This window comes from Hypanus sabinus, chromosome 7 (genome assembly GCF_030144855.1).
Source record: "Hypanus sabinus isolate sHypSab1 chromosome 7, sHypSab1.hap1, whole genome shotgun sequence".
Classification (NCBI taxonomy): domain Eukaryota; kingdom Metazoa; phylum Chordata; class Chondrichthyes; order Myliobatiformes; family Dasyatidae; genus Hypanus; species Hypanus sabinus.
In genome coordinates, this window is record NC_082712.1 from 128288095 (window position 1) to 128310187 (window position 22093).

The window sequence follows — 22093 nt, forward strand, 5'->3', positions numbered from 1 at the left end:
CTGGCATGCCTAAAGAAGACAAAGGGTGGTAGTAAATAGGGAATATTCTGCCTGGAGGTTGGCTGCCAGTAGTGTTCCACAGGGATCTGTTCTGGATCCCCTGCTCTTTGTAATTTTTTAAATTTGCAGATGACGTGACGGTTGTTGGAGTTGTGGATAGTGTGCAGGGTTGTTGTAGATTGCAGTGGTACATTGACAGGATGCAGAGCCAGGCTGAAGGACAGGAATGTTAGCCGAGACACAGCTTTCATTAGCATGGGCAGACACGTATCAAAATACAAGTCGGACAGCTGACCTGACATTTTGCGTAAGGAGCTGATGGATTACTGCTGCTCTAAAACCACTCGTGTTCCAGCTCTTACCGAGCCTCTGATGAAGCCATGGAGGAAAATTTAATACATCAGATATAGCCTTTTACAAAATCATTAAAGATTCCTTAAAGTGATGACTTTTCTGTGCTACATGTTTCTATGATTCTAGATCTCATCACTAGCATGTAGATACTAGTATTATTGCACCAGCAAATCAAGCAAGTATCTCCCTGTGTAAGCTAGCAGACTAAAGGAAGAATCAGAGATGATAATTGTCCATTCCTTGTGCAGACTGTTCAAAATAGAATCAAATGTAAAATCAAGAGTTTGGAGAAATCGAATCCCATGGAAGTTAGAAGGGAACCAAATGGCTGGTGGCTGAATTGTTGGACTGCATTGGTTTTTCATGAAGTCTGCTTAGTTGGCAGTTCTCTATATTTTTTTGGGATGGGGAGAAGAAGAGGTAAAAGCATGAATTCTTGTACAGGGACAGTCATTTAAGGTCACATTAAAATATAAGGGGCCAACAGTATTAAACTGACAATCAGAATGCCAGAGGGTGTCATATTTTGCTGTCATATCAAAAATAGCAGCAACCTTGATTAATTACAATAACGGCAGGTAAATATCAGAGAAGCTGGTGAGTTTGCCTTCACTGAGATGAAATAGGCAATTCCAAATCCTCCAGCTACTAGAAGAACATAGATGTCTATGTGTTTAGATGCTAATGTTTTTAGAGGTGAAAGGAACTTTCAAAAGGACATGTCATGGCTGAAAGACCACCTTAGTTCAGAGTTTAATAGCCAAAGATACACAATCCATTGAAAGGACTGGCAGGTTGGCAGGCAGAGGAAGAGGAATGGCTCTGCTGGTAAAAAAAAAAGGAACAAAATCTTTAGGAAGAGGTGACATAGGATCAGAAGATGTAGAATCCTTGTTGGTTGATTTAAGAAACTGCAGCGGTAAGACGACACTGACAAGGAGTTATATACAGGCCTCCGAACAGTAGTCAGGATGTGTTCTACAAATTACTTCTGCAGATAGAAAAAGCATGTCAAAAAGGCAATGGTCATGTGGAGTTTCAATATGCAGATAGATTGGAAAAATCAAGTTGATACTGGATCTCAAGAGAGAGAATCTGGAATACATCCAAGATGGCTTTTTGCAGCAGCTTGGGTTTGAGCCCATAGCAAAATACTGGAGGAACTCAGCAGGCCATGCAGTATCTATGGAAAAGAATACAGTTGATGTTTCAGGCCAAGACCCTTCATCAGGACTGAAGAAAAAAAAAAGATGTTGACTGTATTCTTTTCCATAGATGCTTCCTGGCCTGCTGAGATCCTCCAGCGTTTTGTCTATGTTTACTGGATTTTCCGTATCTGCAGATTTTCTTTTGTTTGTGTTTGAGCCCACTAGATCTGGTTTGGATGTTGTGTAATAAATTGGATATGATTAGGGAATGGAACCCTTAGGAAACAGTGATCATAACATGATAGAATTCACCCAGCAATTTCAGAGGGGCAAGCTAAAGTCAGATGTATCAGCAGTACAGTGGAATAAGGGGAATTACAGGGGCCTGAGCGAGGGCTGGCCACCATTGATTGGAAGGGGACACTAGTAGGGATGATGGCAGAGTAGCAATGGCTGGAGTTTCTGGGAGCAATTTGGAAGGAAAAGGATATATACATCCCAAAGAAGAGGAAGAAAAATTTCGAGTACAAAGCTTTTATGTGCCTGTCAGAATAAAAGACAACACAAACAAGTTTTCTGCTACTTAAGAAAGTCTCTAAAAATAAACCAGGAAACTATAAACCAGTGAGCCTATACTATTGGGAAAGTTATTGGAAGGTATCTTAGGGACCCAATATGAGTATTTGGATAAATGGACTGATTAGGGATAGTCAGCATTGGTTTCTGCATGGTAGGTCGTGTCTATCCAATTTTATAGAGTTTTTTTTTAGGAAGTTACCAGGAAAGTAGATGGAGGCAAGGCAGTAGATGTTGTCTGCATGGACTTTGGCAAGGTCCTGCATGGGATTTTGGTCAGAAAGGTTTAGTCACTTGGCATTCAGAATAAGGTAGCAAATTGAATTAGACATTAGCCTTGTGGGAGAAACCAGAGAGTGGTAGTAGATGGTTATCTCTTTGATTGGAGGCCTATGGAGTGGAATGTCACAGGGATTGGTGCTAGGTCTGTTGTTATTTATCATCTAAATCAATGATCTGGATGATAATGTGGATATCACCATGATCAGGGATGTAGTGGACAGTGAGCAAGACTACTAGACCTTGCAGCGGGATCTGGACCAACTGGAAAAGTGGGCTAAAAAATGGCAGATGGAATTTAATGCAAGGTGTTGCACTTCTGTAGGACCAACTAGGGTAGGCCTTATACACTGAACAGTTGGGCACTGTGGAATGCAGTATAGACAAAGGGATCTGGGAATACAGGTCCGTAATTCATTGAATGTGGCAACACAGGTAGATTGGGTTGTAAAGAAAGCTTTTGGCACATTGGCCTTCATAAATCAAAGTATTGAGATGTTATGTTCAAGTTGTACAATATGCTGGTGAGACCTAATTTGGAGTATTGTGGACAGTTTTGGTCACCTGCCTACAGGAAAGATGTAAATAAGGTTGAAAGAGTACAGAGAAAATTCACAAGAATGGTGCTTGGCCTGATGGATCTGAGTTATAAGGAAAGACTGAATAGGTTAGGACTTTATTCCTTGGAATGTAGAAGATTGAGGGGAGATTTGATAGACATATACAAAATTATGAGGAGTATAGATAGGGTAAATACAAGCACACTTTTCTACCTAGGGTGGGTGGGGCTTCAACTCGAGGTTATAAATTAAGGGTGAAAGGTGAAATGTTTAAGCAGAACATGAGGGGGAACTTCTTCACTCAAAGGGTTGTTAGAGTATGGAATGTGTTGCCATTGCAAGTGGTTCGTGCAAGTACAATTTGAATGTTTAAGAGATGTTTGGATAGGTATACAAATGGGAAGGGTATGGACAGCTATGGTCCAGGTGGAGTTCAATGGGACTAAGCAGTTTAAATGGTTTGGTGTGGACTGGATGTGGCAAAGGGCCTGTTTCAGTGTTGTACTTCTATGACTCTATGTGCCTTTGAAGTTGGAGTTAAGTGAGCATTGTTCTCTTTATGTTCTTGTGGAATAGCAGCTAAAACTAAAATTTCACAAAAGTTTTACCCTGTAGAACATCATTTCCTGGACCAAAATATTTACCTGCCAAACAGAGGTCCACCCAGAAGCTGGACAATAGCAAACGTTGTCTGTAGATAACCAAACATGACCGCATCCATCCCCAACTTCTTTGACAAATACTGGGGACAAAACATTAAGTGTTAGAATCTGGGATAATACTGTGCACTGTTTGAAACAGACGAGAGCTCTGACAGACATCATCCTCTCCACATTTGTTACATAGAAACATTGCTGCCAGTGTAATACTGATCACTGAAAGTGGAGGCAAACCCATCAAATCATCTCTACCACATCCAACACAAAGAAAATTGTTTAAATTCAGGACGCAATTAACAGCAGAACACACAACAGTACTTTAAAAGCATCAGACAGTACCAATAATCGGTACCAAACAGGAGTGGAATATAGTGCCTTGCAGTAAGTTCATATGTTTAGTCAAATAATTTGACACCAGGAATCAGAAGTACAATGATAAAATTTTCAATTGATTTAAATTGGGGCTTGTAGTTAAAAATGGGACAAAATACAAAATGACAAACAGATCTGGATCATTGGCATATAAACAGCAAATGAATTTTAATATAGGTGTTAGAGGGTATTCTAGAGTAACGTGAACATAGCAAATGAGAACGAGGCTTCAGTTCTTAAAGTAAATGTAAATAAGTTCACAAAGCTTGCAATTAGCCTTCATTTTTTTTGTGTAAATTGCAAGCAGTAAATTGAAGTTAAAAGTCCAAGCTGCTTCACAGACTAAGAAATTGCATATGCAACAGCCAAACTTTAAGATATGGGGTTGTGTTAATTGGCTTCCATCAAACCAGGCAACATGACTAAGTTATTCGCAGCATTGTGACTGAGAAGCAGCTGACAGACCAGATGGACATTGTCACTTAGCATATCAAACATGGTTAAAGGTATAAGCAATCAATAGCTTGTGTATTTACAATAATTGTGTACTCAGAGACAGCACTGACAAATTAATTTTGGGTATCTGAGATTTCTGACCACAGAAGCTTTTGGACTGTTTTTGTGAATTATTTTGTGACAAAGCTGTTTGAACACCAGAGGCATCTGTCACTGTAGATATTTTATTTGGATAATTGGCATATAAACAGAAAATGAAATTTAATATAAGCATTGTTGAGGTTGACTGTTTATAACTTTAATTGTCATTTTCTTTGTTGTTTAACAGTCAATTTTCTGCATGTATTTAAGTAGTCTTTGTATACATAATAGTTTAACATGCCTCTAGTTGCTACACAAAGAATAATTCTGGAAGTTTTGTTCTTTCATTAAGTGGCGAGTATTTTCTCTCCACACGGATCTCCCTCCTGGCACTTATCCTTGTAAGCGGAATAAGTGCTACACCTGCTCCTACATCTCCTCCCTCACTACCATACTGGGCCCCAAACAGTTCTTCCAGGTGATACTTCTGTTGGGGTCACCTGCTGTATCCAGTGCTCCGATGTGGCCTCCTGTATATTGGTGAGACCAGACATAGATTGTCATAGAGCACCTGTTCTCTGTAGGCCAGGAATCCTCGTGGCCACCCATTTTAATTCCACTTCCCATTCTCATTCCGACATGTCAGTACAAGGCCTCTTCTACTTCTGCGGTGAAGCCACACTCAGGTTGGAAGAGCAACACCTTATATTCAGTCTGGGTACCTGATGGCATGAACATCGATTTTTTGAACTCCGGTAATACCCCCACCCCGCCGCACTTCTCCTTCACTATTCCCATTTCTCTCTCACCTCATTTCCTTACCTGCCCATCACCTCCCTCTGGTGCTCCTCTCCCCACTTTTCTTTCTTCTGTGGTTTTTTGTCCTTTCCTATTAGATTTCCCCTTCTCTAGCCCTCTTTCTCTTTCACAAACTGACTTCCCAGCTCTTTACTTCACCCCTCCCCCTCTCTTGGTTTCACCTAACACCTTGTGTTTCTCCCTCCCTTTCCCCCACCTTCTTACTCTGACTTCTCATCTTCTCCAGACCTGATTAAGGTTCTCGGCCTGAAACATTGACGGTTTACTCTTTTCCATAGATGCTGCCTGGCCTGCTAACTTCCTCCAGCATTTTGTGTGTGTTGCTTGGATTTCTCTTGTTTTAACATTTTCTCATTAGTCAATTAAGTAAGTATTTTCTAATTGGTTGGCTTTCATCTACTGAATTTTCTTATCTTTTGGGTATAAAAGTTATTGCTTTATGCTAATCGTCATCTTTAATTCCTCTCTTTTCTAGTGGCAGTGACCTCCCGACACTGTTCTGTTCCTATTCTCTTTATTCTATCAAGTCTTATTAAAATGATAATGAAGCAACATGTTTTATGACTCATCCCTGACTTGTAAAAGAAACTTGGATTTAAAGCAGAAGCCAACAATTGGCCTAGCCAGCTAACTTGATTGCAAAGATTTGGAGCTTGGAGGAAACACACCTAAACAAAAGGGGCAAGAGCTTCCTCTTTATATTCCAAATTGTCTGAGAGAAAACTAATTTTGGCTTCTACATCATTGGATGGAAATCATGATTGAGGATTGCTCTGTTGCTATGTAAAAAAGCATAGCTGTAAAATAGAAACATAACCCAGTAGAGCTACATGCAAAACCGGGAGAGCACAGACTAAATATACAAACCTGTAGAGTATCAAAAATTAAATTTATGCAAGCAGAAGAGCACAGATTAAAAAAAAATTAAAATTTCTATGAGCTAGTAGAGGTGTGAAACAAATTAAAATACGTGCAAGCCAACGGAGCTTGGGGAAAAAAAGGAATTTAATTTGGGTTTCACAACAGCCTGTTAAAATTTCAGTTGTAAACTATTAATATTTCGAGATCACGGTCAAAGTAATAAGTATGCATTGTATAAGATCAAAATCAAAATGATGGCCAAGGTTGTGAAACGTCCTAAGAATTCTTACCAGAATGAATCAGAGGTACTGGTAATAATGGACAAGTTTTCAAGATGGGTGTAAGCTATTCCAGCAAGGGAAGTGACAACCACACACAGCAAAAACTCTGATCAAGGACTATATCCCTAGATGGGGATTGTTATGTCACTTCAACTCTCACCCAGAAACACATTCCCCTGTGAATGTTTATCTGGAATTATGCCAACTGATAATCAAGTAACAACTGACTAAGTATCACGAGGAAAGTGTACCATGGCCTAGGCTCTTCCTATGGTCTTAGGTAGCATCAGAGCAACCCAAACAATAAAACTTAACCAAGTCTATTCGAGGTGGTAACAGTCCATTCTATCTCACTGCTGGTAGACCTCGACCTCAGAGAGGCTGATATACACATTATGGCAGAGATTTTAGTTAACTATTGTGTAAAATTAACCCAAGCTGTACAGTCTGTTTCGCAACAGGTTTCTGCTGCTTGGGAACACCAAACAGAAGGAGGATGTACCCTGATTCCTGGCAAGTGGGGTCTGTTTAAGAAACTGCATAAGGAAGCACTGGGAGCTCAATAGGAAGGTCCTTATCAAGGGCTGTTAATTACCAACTCAGCAGTGCAAGTAGAAGGTAAAAGTGGATACATGTCAGTCATTGCAAGCAAACTATTAAGTGGTACCTGACAAAGACAATAGTGCAGTGGTTAATGTGTTAGTAACCTCTGTCACAGTGCTTATGCTGCCAAGCTACAGTAAACAAATCACTAACCAGCCAGTAGATTCCAAGCAAGTTAACAACTACTGGACATTATGAAGTTTATTGTATTATTATTTGTTATATTTTTGCCAATTTCCCCTAATCATAATGTATTCTTGTATTATTGATGATCAAAAATATCACAATCCAACAAAGCTCCTGCCAAGTAATAAGAAATGGTCTATGTTCATAGAACAATATGTACTTTGTGTGGAAATTGAACCTACTCCTCTCTTCCATGTAATTGGTTAATCTTGTTTTTTAGGATATGTTTCTCCTGCCATGAAACATACACACACCTTACCTTCATCACAAATTAGTCTAGAAGTAAATGACACATTTCAGAAGGAGATCATTTTACATCAATTGTCTTCCCATTTTATGGTGTTGTAAGGAGTATAAGAGATTAAAAATGTTGCTTTAGCCTTAGAAAGGATAATAATAGAAATGATTGCCATGTATAAGATGGTTCTTCAAAATCATATGGCATTAGATGTTCTCTTAGCAATTGGGGGGGGGGGGAGAGCAGGGAAGAACATGTGCAATTATAGGCATTGTACTTAAATACCCAAGTCAGAAGCCATTACTAACTTGGCTGATCATATTTGTAAAGAAGCAACTAAAATACATCAACTTGATGGATGAGATTTCTATGATTAGATTCATTCAATTCACAGAAACTGCGGTTACTCATATTAATCATACTAACATGCCTTATCATAACTTACATCTTATTTTACTTCTTTAAAAGCAATCATTAATAAAATAGTTCAAACTCGTGTATGTCTACTAATCTGCTTAACTATGACAATCTTATGAATACTTTGAAGAATATATGTTCTATGCTATTTCATAACCCAAGTAGTTTTTTTTGATAACTTTGTAACATGAATACCGAAAGATTTTTTGCCTCTGAATTTTCAGATGTAATGATTCAAAATGTATGATTTAGAATTAAAGGTGGGGGGATTGCTGGCTCAGACTGTTTAATTTTAATTGTCATTTTCTTTGCAGTTTAACAATCAATCATTTGCTTCTATTTTAAGTAGCCTTTATATATACAAGTTTAATATGCCTCTAGTAGCTATTCCAAGTATAATTCTGGAAGCTTTGTTCTTTTATTAAGTGGCTAGTATTTTCTCATTAGTTAATTTTACCACAGTATTAAATAGTATTTTCTTATTGATTGTCCCTTATCTATGGAATTTTCTCATCTTTTGGGTATCTACGGAAAATAGCGCCCCCTTCCAAACATCTGACACCCATCTTTTAGATAACTTGACCACAATATCAGCTCAAAAATACAAGTCAAGCTCGTTAATCTTTTAATTAACAAATTATGGGACTACATGAAAATTATAACTCCTTGTCCCTCCTTGCTTTCACTGATGCAAATTGGTCAATGATGTGATCAAAGTCAGTTTTTTCAGTTTCTTCTCTTCCTACACTCAGCAGAGCAAGATCACAGAGTCTGCCTTGACCCATGGAGGCTCTCAAATACAAAAGTATTAGTTTTAACTTGCTGAATGGTCTCTCACAGTTGGTGATGGAAACTGCGATGGTTAGCATTATCTGAATAGCAATGCGAAGATTGGGGAAGATGTTCTCATTTCCATACTGAACAATAAATTCAAGAAGCTCTTCAAGTCTTGATATTTTCATGTTGACCCGCCTTGATAGCAACATTCTGCAATCCAAAGTTTCTTCATATAGCTGCTGTCCATCAACATCAGAGCTGTACAATTCACCCAAATTTTCACACTTATTCTTTATGTCGTTACTGTCGGCCCCATAACACAGTCCCTCGACATTGAGAAGGAACCCAAACTTGGCGTCAGTGTCATACAAACGAGCGAACCTTTCGTCCATTTCTCTGTGAAGACGGTCGAGTGTTCCTTTCATGACTCTTTCCATTTCCTCCTTAGCTGTTAAGCCAGCGTCTCTCGTTCTCATCAGCCATTCGTTTCTTTCGTCTCTGACGTCTTTCAACTTCCACTCTTGACAGAGACCAACTCCTTCTTCAAGTGACTCACTGACCAACACTTCTCTTTCATCATAAAAATGTTCTTGAGGCCTTTCAAATCCAGGGCAGCATCGTGGAAGTTCATGCTAGGATCCTGCAGCTTCTTTTGAATACGGTCAACGTGAATGAGTACTTCCTTCCAAAATCCTAGCAAAATTAGAACATCGTAACTCAACATGCAGTTGTACAGCTGCCTTGCATCACTTCTTGTTTCACTGGTCTCATTTTCATTGTCTATCATGCCCTGGAGAACTTGAAGTATCTCCTCAAGGTACTTGTTGACAGGCTTTACTGCTTCAGTCCTTGCACTCCACCTGGTTTCGGACTCCGACTTAACAACCACAGGCACGGCGTTCTGGAGTTTTTCCCAGCACTGTGTTGAATGAGAGAAAAACACGTAGAGAGCTTCGATGGTTCCAAAAAATGTGACCATCATTGTATCCTGCTTGGCTGCATGTACACCCACCAAGTTGAGTGAGCGATTGTCGTAATTCCCCAAACACTGCCAGGTTGTTTTTCTCTTATTCTTTAATGAACACCACTTCTGTGCCCAGCCACCACAGCAGCGTTATCATAGCACTGTGACCGACAATCTTGTCACTCCATTTCGTCCTTCTCTAGCTGTTTCAAGATATCTTCAACCAAGCTGTCAGCATTCTTCTGGCATATTTGGATAAAACCAAGGAAGGACTAACATGGACTGTTTTTCTCTCAAAATCAACTTCCACATACCTCACTACTTCTGACATCTGCTCATGGTATGCCTGATCAGGGATCGAGTTGAACATGAGACCACAGAGTACTTGGCTTTACGAATGCTTCTTAGTAAACCCTGGTGAACAGTGGATGCCATCATGTGGATGAATTTGTTCTGGACACCCAGTGAAAGACAAGATGCAGATCCAGGATGACTTTCCAAATGAGTGAGGTGCTCTTTTATGACAAGGTCAAAGATGGCTAGCAGTTTCAGTAGGCCAAGGATATTTCCCACATTGGAGTCATCGTCTAGCTAAAGTGACTCCCTATGTCTTCAAAAAGTCAGGTTCTGGGTCACAAGGCATTTTCTGCAGTGAAGGATTCTCGTCAAGATATCACGCCACTTCTGCTTTTCCTTCTCAATCTGTGACTGAAATACTGTGTCAATAACTCCTGTTTCCAGCTGTTTCTTTTCATTTCTTTCCACTGTGTGAAGCATTACCAATGATTCTTGGCATTTTCATGAACACTAATCCTTTCGGGTGCTTTCCACTGGTTGAATCCACTTTCCTGCTCCAATGAGGATTGATGGTCTGACCGGGAATAGAGAAGACAATAGATACAAAATGCAGACTTTTTAGTAGGGAAATAGACCAGCCATGAGCAAGTCACTTCCTCACCATGACCATTTCCCAATTTCCTCTTGAACCAAGTTTTGTTCATTGAGTGGTTATTTGTTGGTAGGAAAGGCCCCTCTGTTCTGGAAATACTTCGAACCCAGATTTATTATTTCTGTTCTCAATGTGTCAGGCAGAATTGCTTTTCCAGTATCCTTGTCGAACTTCAGAAGTCCAATGTCATGCTGTTCAATCACTTCTGGTATGACAGTTCGAGGCTCTTTGACACCATCCAGTTCACTAGGTTCAGTGTTGTCAGGTTCAATCTTGTCAGGTAAAATCTTGTCAATAACTCAACATCACCACCACCACCACCACTATCATCTTCTCCTCCTGTCATGTCCACGTTCTCTGTTGCAGCCTCACTCTTAATCTCGTCATACTCGGATTTATCTGACTTGACTTTTTCCTTGGCTTGTGACACATTTGTACTTGATCCACCTTTGGATTCTGACAAACTTGTAGCAGGTGTAGGTGACTCCATGGAACGTGTCAAACTACCTGCTCCAGGCTTTTCAAAGAAGGGCATGAAGAACTTGCCCAACTTCTTGGCTTCCTCCGCCTCCAACTTCTGTCCTTCAGCTCCACTTTCCTTCTTCTTCGTGAAGAAATATTTCATGGTCTTCTTACACAATGCTCTGAACTAAGGCCATCCTAGTGCTTCTCACCCATGATAATCAAAGACAGATCATACATCTGAAGAAAATTCTTTTTTCACTATCCGAGGATGGCTTGTCTGACTTTACTAGAAACTGCTCAGTGGCACCTCCCGCTTCAAGTGGCGCCCAGGGCACATGCCATACCCGCCATACTTTAGATACGCCACTGACACCCCCCCCCCAACACTGTTCCTGTTCTCTCTGCTCTATCAATTCTTAATAGAACGATTGTGAAACAGCTCTCTGAAAAGATTGAGAAGTGACTTCATAGATCTATTTAAAAAAATGAATGGAGGGGGTATTAAAAATAATGGAATTGAGTAATATAGAGGAAATGTTCTACTTCTAGGTGTGTCCCAAACTCAGAGGCATAAAGAATAGGATTTTCTGTATAAACTTATTCAGCCGTTGTTGTGCCGAAACATACTCATAAACCTACGAGGAATCAAAATAAGAATGAATGAATATGAAGAAGCATGCAAGTTTACATTGATAACACAATATACAAAGCCAAATAAAGCCATAGATTACAAAAGAAAAATGCATAATGAACCTTAATTAAACATCAATCTGGCCACAAATGAAATATAGTGACCAGCTCTGGGTGCTGCATTTTACAAAAAAGTATTTACAGAAGGTGTGGAAGATGTTTCACAAACAAGAGAAAAATCTGCAGATGCTGGAAATCAAAGTAATACACACAAAATGCTGGAGGAACTCAGCAGGCCAGGCAGCATCTATGGAAAAGAGTAGAGAGTTGACGTTTCAGGCTTTGACCCTTCAGCAGGATTGGAGAAAAGAGATTGGAAGTCAGAGGAAGAGAATGGGGGAAGGGGAGGAAGTAGTACATAGTAATCAGTGATAGGTGAAACCAAGAGAGGGGGAGGGAAGTCGATTGGTGAAAGAGATAAAGGGCTGGAGAAGTGAGAATCTGATAGGAGAGGACAGAATGCCATGGAAGAAAGGGAAGGGTGAGGAGCAGCAGAGGGAGATGATGAGATAGGAGGAGGCAAGGAGGTAAGGTGAGAGATGAAAATAGGAATGGGGAATTGTGAAGGAGAAAGGGTGGGGGCTATTACTGGTAGTTCAGAAGATGTTTATCAAAATGATTTTGAGATGGAAGACATTGGTAATGTTGATAGACCGGGGAAGCTGGAATTGCTGTAATGAGGAGGCTGCAAAAAAAAGTGGCCACAGTATTTAAAATCACCAGGGTAAAGACACCAAGTAGAAAGAAACTAATAAGTACTTGGGTGCCCAAGATTTTTGCACAGTATCGTACTTGTCAATGTGGAGCAGAAAGTGTGTACATAAATCTGGCATGAACAAAGAGTGTTGGGAGTGGTGAGGATAGAGCACCACTGGAGTGAAGTTGGACAGTAAGCTGAGGGGGAGGGGCTGGGCACATATACACCTAGCCCCGAGACACCAAACAAGGTCATTTGATTCCAAACAATTGGTTTATTGATTCATTACGGAATGTCTCTCTTGAGCTTCCTGTTCTCTCCCCGCTCCTTTCCCCTTTTCCCAACCATGATTCCCCTCTCCCTGCCCACTTCCCACTCTCAGTAGTACACAACAGAGACCCATATCTTCACTCACATATGTCATAAATATTTTTGGCAGCAACAGTACACTGCTATACATGAAGTAACTACAGTACTGTGCAAAAGTTTTCGGCATCCTAGCAATATATATGTGCCTAAGACTTTTGCACAGTACTGTAGAATGGCGATTGACTAAGAATCCATGTATTCATGCAATGAGTGACTGGGTTCTGGTATATACAGGCAGGGGCAGTTTTGGAGGTAGGTTCAACTGTAGTGTTCTAAAGAGAACTAGGTAAGTATCTGAAGAGAAATAATTTACAAAACTGCAAGGAGAGAGCGGGGGTGCAGGCATATGAGCAAGATTGCCCCATCACATATTTGGTATTAATTATTTGGGCTGAATGGCATCATCCCATGGTGAAACCATTCCATGATTCTGATGCATTAGGTGGTGGGATGAGGTCTGGTGGAGATTGAAAGTGAATAAAAACATGCCTCATAAAAGGTCTGTGTGTTCTACATAATTCTTCAAACTAATCTTCTGTGCAATCTCTTCCTCCAGCTTTTGCTTTGTTTTGACTTCTTGCTCTTTTTGGAGTTTTCAAATCATTTGCTGGAGTGAAACAGCTTTGTGTTATCAGGATGAATTTAGCTAACTCTATTCTATCTCACACCAACATTAAAGATGAAAACCAAAAAGAATTTTAGTTATGGTTTATCTGGTTTCTTTGAAGTGCTGACTCAAACTTGCATCCATTCTTTATATGCAAGTTTAGATTATATCATTTCAGAAGTTAGAAAAGCAGGGAATTATTGTCTATGTTTAGGTTTCCCTCAAGTTAGACCACAAGCAGCACTTGAACTGCTGTGCTGGTTAACAAACTACACAACAGAAACCAGGGGCTAAAAATCTGTTTGCACTGAAAGCCAAGCACTATAATGGTACCATCTGGGGAAATTATGCACTCTTAGCACAAAGAATGTGAATAATTGGTTGCAAGTTGTGTGGGAGAATAAATAGGCTCGCTAATTGTGGCAGCACTCCAAAACTCTGTTTAGTTTGTTTCAGGATGTTTCCTCCCAAGTCCTTCCTTAACTTTAGAATTACTGTAAATTCCCATTGACGTGTTTGTTCCTGCACTTCCATTTTAATTTTTATTTTCTTTGTGCATTTGTCTGAATACATTTCCTCTTGTCTTTTCCTTTACTTACCTTCTCACAAAATTTGACTGTACCTCTGCGGCTAGGCTCAGCTCAAATGCCATCTGTAAATTTGTTGATGGTACAACTATTGTGGCAGAATTTCAGACGGTAATGAGAGGACACACAGGAGCAAGATACATCAGCTAATTGAATGGTATTGCAGCAACAACCTGGCACTCAACGTCAGTAAGACCAAATAGCTGATTGTGGACTTCAGGAATAAGACGAAGGAACACACACCAGTCCTCAGAAGTGGAAAGAGTGAGCAATTTCAAATTCCTGGGTGTCATTATCTTTGAGGATCTAACCTGGACCCAATGTATCAATGCAGCTACAAAGGCGGCACAACAGCAGCTATATTGAGGAAATTCGGAAGATTTTCCTCTCTTTACCCACTTCCTAGTCCCCAACAGAGTCTAGTGAACAGAAAGCATTCAGACAAGGAAGACTGATGATAACTGAATAAGAAGCTAGTTCAACAATGCAATGAAGTTAACTTCTCTAACATTTTGAAACAGGCAAGTGCATAAGATTAAAGATTTGGGTTAGCAAGAAGGTAGCCAGAAACTACTCAAGGTGGTCATCAGGAGATACGTTAGTAGGCACTCATCATGAATATATGGGGATAGATTTGAATAGGCCTTTGAAAAGGAAAGCTACATGTTGCTATCCAGCTGCAGCACCAGACTTAACTTTCAACCTTCCCACTTCCCTTTTGCTGTTTGTCTAAGAATGTTCCCAATGTTCCCAGATCCTGCATTAACTACAAAAAAAAGAAGAAAATGCAGGAAATACATAGCAGGTCAGACAGCATCTCCTGAAAGAGACTCAGATTAAAGCTCCAGACTAATCATTTTCACCAGAATCAGGGAAAAGCAATTTCATAGCAGGCAGAGGTGTGAACAACCCCAGGGGATTGGGACAGAAGGTAAAAGTGTGGCTATATGGTGCCAACTGAGACCACTGAATGTTTATCTGGGACCAAAAGGACGAAACTGGTGAGGTTTAAATGACAGCTGATTTTTATTGAGTGATCATATTTGCACAAGACTAGAAATAAAATAGAAGCACGGATTAAAACAAGGTGTGTTAGGCAATTACTTGTTAGTAAGCAAAGCTCTTCACTTCCTCAGGATATTTTATTGGTAAACTTGATTTAATATTCCATTGAAATGAGAAATCCTCTTATAATGCAACAGAAAAATACTAGCCCATATTATATGCTCAAATTTTATAACGAAGCTTCAATCTACAATTATTTCAGGAGGTGCAGTTACTACTTCTTTTCTCGTGAACAGATTTGCCAGATCAAAACTGATCACTGTGGACCATCACAGTAGAAGAAGTATTTCCATTCTGTTCTGTAATGATTAATCCAGCGTACTCCACACTCTAACCATTGCCAAGCCAGATAATCAAATCAGGTTCAATAATAATTGCAGGAGGCCATAATGGATGCAGCACTAACCATACCCCAAAATTATGTGCTGACCTTGTGAAGCATGTATGTTAAACAGGCCAAACGGCCTGCAACATATACAGTTCAGGATCTCACAATCAGCAGACAAGACAGAGTTGTAGAGCTTACTGTAAACAGTCTTCAATAGTGGCCGATAATTCAACAGTTAACGGGAGGAGAGTACATCAGCTTCTTCATCCTCGACAAAAGCAAGTCATTTATTGGGAGTACCAAACAAAAGGACTGAAGTATTCACACCATGTTCACTCAGAAGTGTTGGGTTGATGTCCAGCATGGCTTCCTTTAGTCTTTCCCACTGTTACAGAACCCACTGCTCAGCCAACTTCATTTACTCCACATGACAGAAGGAAACAAATGACAGCAAAAGCAAATTTGTAACCTGTACTGGATACTTGTGTTGTTCTCATGCACTTCTTCTGTGCTTCTCTAAGTCTTTATTAAAGATGAACAGATGGCAGGCAATTCTATTTAGCCACTTTATTTATTGGTAGATGAGTGAACAGAAAAACAACAATTTTGCATTTGAAACATTGGTTCAGTTTTGGGGTTATATTGCATTTTATGGAGTACAATAAACTATAAGTTTCTGTTGTTTCTATATGTGCAATTGAATATGGAAGCCTGTAGGTTACTGTCCAGTTTGTTCTGGTTTATGACTTTCACCATAATGATACACTTAACAGTGAAATTTTAGAGCCATCCACGGGTTGTTTACTAATTTAAGAAAAGTGGGGAACAAAAAGTTCTTGAACAAAAAGTTAATTTTATAAATGTGGGGTCATATTCTAACAGAATTTTACTATCACTAGTTTTATTAGCGCTATTTCCATTCCCTTTCACTAGATTATTTCCCTTTAGATGCACTATCATTTTTGCAAATAGCACAGATCTGTCAAGTGTATGAAACATGGCAATCTGGTGAGTGAGAGTTTTCAGTGTAATCGCAGGAAAGAGGTGATGTTCTGGTTTCCACTTAGTGATTTAACTAAACTTAGTGGTACATAAGTACTCCTGAGGCAGTCAGTATCCTGGACAACTTGGGGTGAAGGAAGTATCGTAAGCTGGAAGAACTCAAACTTTGGAGATTCTCCAACCCCTGATGTCACTCTAGTCCATCTGCACAACTGAGTGTTTACAGACAGAACATTTCAGAAAATACTTATCCTACAGCTTGTTTATGCAGCCAGAGAAGGACCAAGCAACTACCAGACAGAAGAAGAGGCTGTTGAAAGCATCAAAACAGTATGAATCTGGAGAAAGTGGCACTTGTAGAGGCTGACCAGGTTATACCCTAACAGGCCACAAACAATAGTCCCAAGGTAGATTTGTTAGTGCTGTGGGGGTGGAAAATGAGCAAAATTTAAAAAAAAGGGGGGGGGGGTGAGAAACTGGTAGAGTAGAAAACTTATGAGATTTCGAAGTTCAAAGTACTGTACGTATACTGTATGCAACCTTGAGATTTTTAGAGACCTATAGGAATAAGATTAGGAAATTAAGTTTTCCTTTGCTTTTAATGTTAGACATCTAAATGCAAGTCTTAATGAATAAGGCAAATGCACTGAGGACACTGATACGTTACGTGGAAGTTTGTTACAGCTATTATGGAAACGTTCTTAAACTTTTGATGTACTTATGCGGTTTACAGACAAGGTACAGAGTGGCAATATTGGTGAAACAGTCACTGCTTGGTGGTATGATACATTATGTCGGAAGGTTCATCAGGTGAAGAAATAGATTGACATGGAAAAAAATGGGGCAGTTACACAGTAGGCGGAGTGTACTATTGGGCTCAACAGTCTGAGAGGCAGGAGCCAAATGTGTAAACAAATTTCTGAAAAAAATTACACTAGGATAGTAATAGTGAATTTCAACTTTTTTTATATTGACAGAGACATTGGTACAGAGGATGCAGAATCACACAATTGCATTTGGTAGAATATTTCAGTCAACAGTTAGCAAGCACACCAAGATTGCAAAGCAATTCAGGTTTGCTTTTAGGGAATGAAGCAGGGCAGAGAAAATTAGTACCACTTTTCTGGTTATGTTTGTTTCAGCATGTTTTTGGAAAGTTCAAATAGGTTCTAAATTTGGCTAAGGCTGGAAGCTGAGAGATGATTTCAGTTAAGTGGACTACAAAAAGTGCCTTGAAAGCAAATGAGTCTTGGCACTTGAAAAGTAAGTCTGGTAGAGTTGTATTATAAGAGGGAATGACAAAAATGTTTTACTCCTTTTTAGCTACAGAGGTGGCTCTGCTGGAATGGAGGATAGATTAATTGTAAAAGCCAGTTTTCTGTCATATTGTACATGCTACAGATCCACTGTAGAGGGCACCAGACCACAAGATATACTGTACATATACAGTAGATTGTCACAGCTTCCCAAGAGACTGAGAGACACCAATAATATTGTTCCTTCATTGATGGTGGCAAAATCCAGGCTACTCTAATAAAAAATATTAAAACTACCATATTGCCCTTCAATCTTATAAAATTAAAGGATGTTTGTTATTGTTTTTTAAAAATAATTATTGAGTACACAAAGTTAAAGGGACAATTCTTGCTGGAGTTACAGAGCAACACCCTATTGGACCAAAGGGCCTGTACAAGTCCATACTGACCATATTCTCCACCTAGCTAGTCCCAATTTCCTGCATTTCCTGGCTCCTTCCCTCCATGTACATATCCGGGGGCGGGGGGGGGGAGTGGGGGTGTCTTCTTAAATGACACTGCCTCAATCACTTACTCTGGAGGCTTATTCCACGTTTTCACCATCCTCTGCATGAAAAAGTTGCCAGTCAAGGCTCCTTTAACTCTTTCCTCTCTTGCTCCTTATCTATACCCAGCAGTTTCAGACTCCTCACTCCACTGGAGGTTGGAGATGATCTGTCTTGGGGTTGAAAGACTGTACGTGCATGGGTGAGGGGGAGGAACAGGACTGGTTTGCTCTTGTTACGTACTGTGTTGTTGTTCTGAGCATTGTGGGCAGGCTATGCTGAAACGCGTGGTGACACTTGCATGCTGCCACAGCACACCCTCAGGTGTGTTGGTCGATAATGGAAATAACACATTGTACTGCATGTTTCAATATAGTTTTGAATCTAGAATCTGGGGAAGATAAACTTTGTTAATGCCTCCCAAACTTTTACACATTTTATAAGGTTGCTTCTCATTCTCCTGTGTTCAAAGGAGTAAAGGTATGCCTCACCAACCTTTCACTGTTAGGGCCTCTAGTCCTAGAAAAATCCTCAAATTTACTCTGCACTCTGTCCATTTCACCCATGCCTTCATCTACAGGACCCTAAATCATGCACAGTATTCCAAGTGCATCCTCACTAATAACTTACACAACTGCAACATAATCTCCCTGACCAATGTAAGCCAATATCCACAACCCAAAAGAGCCAATAGAACTAAGTTCCTACTGATCTCAACCCGGCTGATCATGTCCCATGAGGATAGCAAGCCAATCAGCTCAGACTCTCCTCATGGTTGACTGGCCCAGCATTCTTGCTGATCCCCATCAGGAATGTCACTAAAGGCCAGTATTTTCAAAGTGAGGATGGTTAGAGACTGTGTACCAAGACTGTTTTCACGACCAGTCTCCAAGACTATCCTTCTTTTGCAAAAACTTGATGAAATTATCATGTGACTTTTAGTTTCAGTCGTTAAGCTTGACATCCTATGGACACCAGGCAGGGAGATTTCTGGCTTATAGAAGCGCTGTTCAGTTTGTATGCAAGTTTGTCTTGTATGAACAACACATCCTGTATATAAACTGTTTAAAAAATGTATCATTTCCTGCACGGGCTAATTTAGATTCAATCTGAAACTCATAGTGGGAAGCCACGTATCTCCATCCTTTCTTTATATGTCCTTCAAATAGCAATATCTTTTCACAAGTAAGATCTCATTAAAAACCCTGAGGAAAGCTTCAGACTCTGGCGATTTTTGAGAAGGTATTTGACTTGCTGCATAGTTTTGTACATATGCACTGCGAAGGCAGTAGGCACCCAGTAGCATTTTATTTTACTTTATTTTATTAATATATTATTGATATCCATGGGTATTCAATCCAATAACATTACAATCAGTTCACTGTCATTTAATTAGTGACTTGAAGTAAGCATAGTTACATTTCAACACAGGCGTTATGTTTTGTTTGTCAAGTGCCTAAAATGAATTGGGGATTAAGTTATTTTAATGGTATTATGGGTCATTTACTGTACACCAAATTGAAAATAGAAAGTATTTGCTGTTCACTCTGCAGATTCCTCTGTACTAGGGTGATTGCACGATTTATATGCTGAATATTTTGAATTCAACTTAGATTTCCAGTTGCTTCCTACTTCTACTAACAACTAATTTCTAATGGCCTTTGGCATACTCATCTTTTATTTCTTAAATTTAACCTGCCTTCAGCTGTCCTGAATTTCTGGTTTCCATGCCTTGTGGACAATATCTGCATATTTATCTGCATGTATTGGAGAATAAAGCTGCAACGTTTGCTGTGTGGCCAGAACTATGTGACAGCCTTGTGTTTGCTATCTACTATGTATCCAACTTATTAGCCAGAATGTAATCTCTGTATTGTCTCTGTACTATTGAACACATCAATGCCTTGAGAATGTAGCTAACAGTGAAAGTAAGCTCAGTGCCTTAAGAATGTAGTTAACAGTGAAAGTAAGCATGTAGAGATAACGGTGGTAGACGGGATCATGGAGTGGTGTGATGTTATGGGAACCAGTCAAAGCCGGGGAGGGGGACACGTGTTCCAAGGAGTAGACTAGACAGGATCGTACAATGGTGTGATGGTGTGAGAACCAGTCAAGGCACTAGAACAAGTATATGCCAATGAAACTAAGATAAGAAATTACTATGAAGAATATTGTGAACCAGGGCTCGGCGGACAATTAGTGACACGCTCATTAGGTGTCTCAGCTTTAGTTTGCAAATAAAGGCTTAAACTTCTCAAAGAATCTTCTGCGTCTCCTGGTTATTTCAAGAAACCACGACAAAATTGGCAACCGCGGCAGGACCGGAAAGAGACCCGCGGAAAGGAAATGGCAGATTGGGGAAGCTTCCTGGTCCTCTAGGGACCCCCACAGGGCTAACAGAATTAAGGGTGCACCCAAACAAAAGGTAAGCGCTTTTTGCGATAATTTGGACTCTGTTGGTTTTGGGGAGGTCTCGGAGACTCAGAAGTGTGGAACCACTGCCAAAGGGTCTCTCTGGTCCAAAGAATCTGGCAGAATTGGGGGTTAACAGGAGGCTCAGAGGATTGATCGAGAACACTGCAGTGGGGGTAAGTACGAATAAGCTAATAAGAAGTTAAGTGAAGAAAAATTCCACTTGGTGTTGGTAAGTCCCTGTGGATACCGCTTCATATGAAACGAAGGTCTGAATGGACAGGGAAAGGAAAAGTAGAAAAATCCTTGTGGATACCGCCTTAAGAGATAAGGGTCTGAATAGACGAGGTGCAAAGAGAAAATTCCGTGGATACCGCTCAAGGTAGAGGTCTGCACGGGCAGAACGGAATAGGAAACAAGGACAGGTAGAATATTGATTACAAGCGAGGAAGACACTAAGGTGCTGGAGAAACAGCCTGTTAGAGAGAGAGGGAGGTACAGTGAGAAGCTGGCTTCAGCTCCATACCGAATGTGAAAGAAGCAGAAAGGCCCCCTCCCTATTATGAGGAAGGAACCCCTAAGCAGTGCTCCATGTTGACGGGTACAGCAAACATGCAGGGAGAAGTTACTGAGAGGGAATTGCCAGAGGAGCTGTGAAAAGTACTTCAGGGGCCGACCAAGTATTGAATCAGGACAGAAAGGAAGGACTCCACAGGGAGACCGAGGGAAGAAGAGGACCCTGGAGAAATTTGTGTGGGAGGCAGTAAAGACATACCCAGAGACAGATGGGGAGACAGGCGAGGAGGAGAGCCAGGGCAGGTGGGAAGAAGGAGGAAGAATGATGCCGATGCCATTGTTATTAAAAGGATCAAGACAAGTGCAGTATATCCCTTGGGGAATACCTAGAAGGGCTGAAAAACACTCTACCCAGTCTACATGAAGGAGCAGGGAAATGGATTAGAGCCTTTGAAGAAGAGACGGCAGGATGATTATTGGCTATGGGAGATTTAAAGGCACTATTGATAAGGTTGATGGGAACCTCCAAATTTAACGAACTAATGGAAATGGCTGGCATAATAAACCCGAATGACCCGAGAACTGATGGAGACGGGTCTGACAGAGTGAGGCAGAGGGTATGGCAGGCCCTCAGGAAGCTTTACTCACCCAAAGTGGACCCCAAAGCCTTAAAGGGGGATCCACTGGGAGACACTAAAAACCCAGCAGCCTATGTAGAAAACCAGTTGAAAAGGTGGAGACTGGAGACTGAGCAAGAGGTGCAAAATAGCTTATTTATGACCTCACTGTTCCAACATAGCATCTTGGATGCAGTGCCTCCACAAGTTAAATCCAAACTCGAGGAAGTGGTTGGGCTGATGTCAATGACCCCACAAGAATTCAGAGACCATGTAGTCCATGCAGTTGAGAAATACCAAAAAGACAAACAAAAGTTGGCTGAGCAGCAAGAAGAGGTGCAAAGAAAGTTAATACAA

At 40.4% G+C, this 22093-nt stretch overlaps 1 protein-coding gene across 3 annotated transcripts in view; it reads right to left on the reverse strand.

The window, feature by feature from the left end:
- slc22a18 (solute carrier family 22 member 18) overlaps window positions 1–22093 on the reverse strand; it is a 134042-nt gene that overhangs the window by 87847 nt on the left and 24102 nt on the right. For all 3 annotated transcript variants that reach the window (XM_059975569.1, XM_059975568.1, XM_059975567.1), the window contains exon 2: window positions 3562–3659. In XM_059975569.1, the coding sequence (XP_059831552.1) occupies window positions 3562–3659 (98 nt within the window). The remainder of the gene's footprint in view (window positions 1–3561; window positions 3660–22093) is intronic.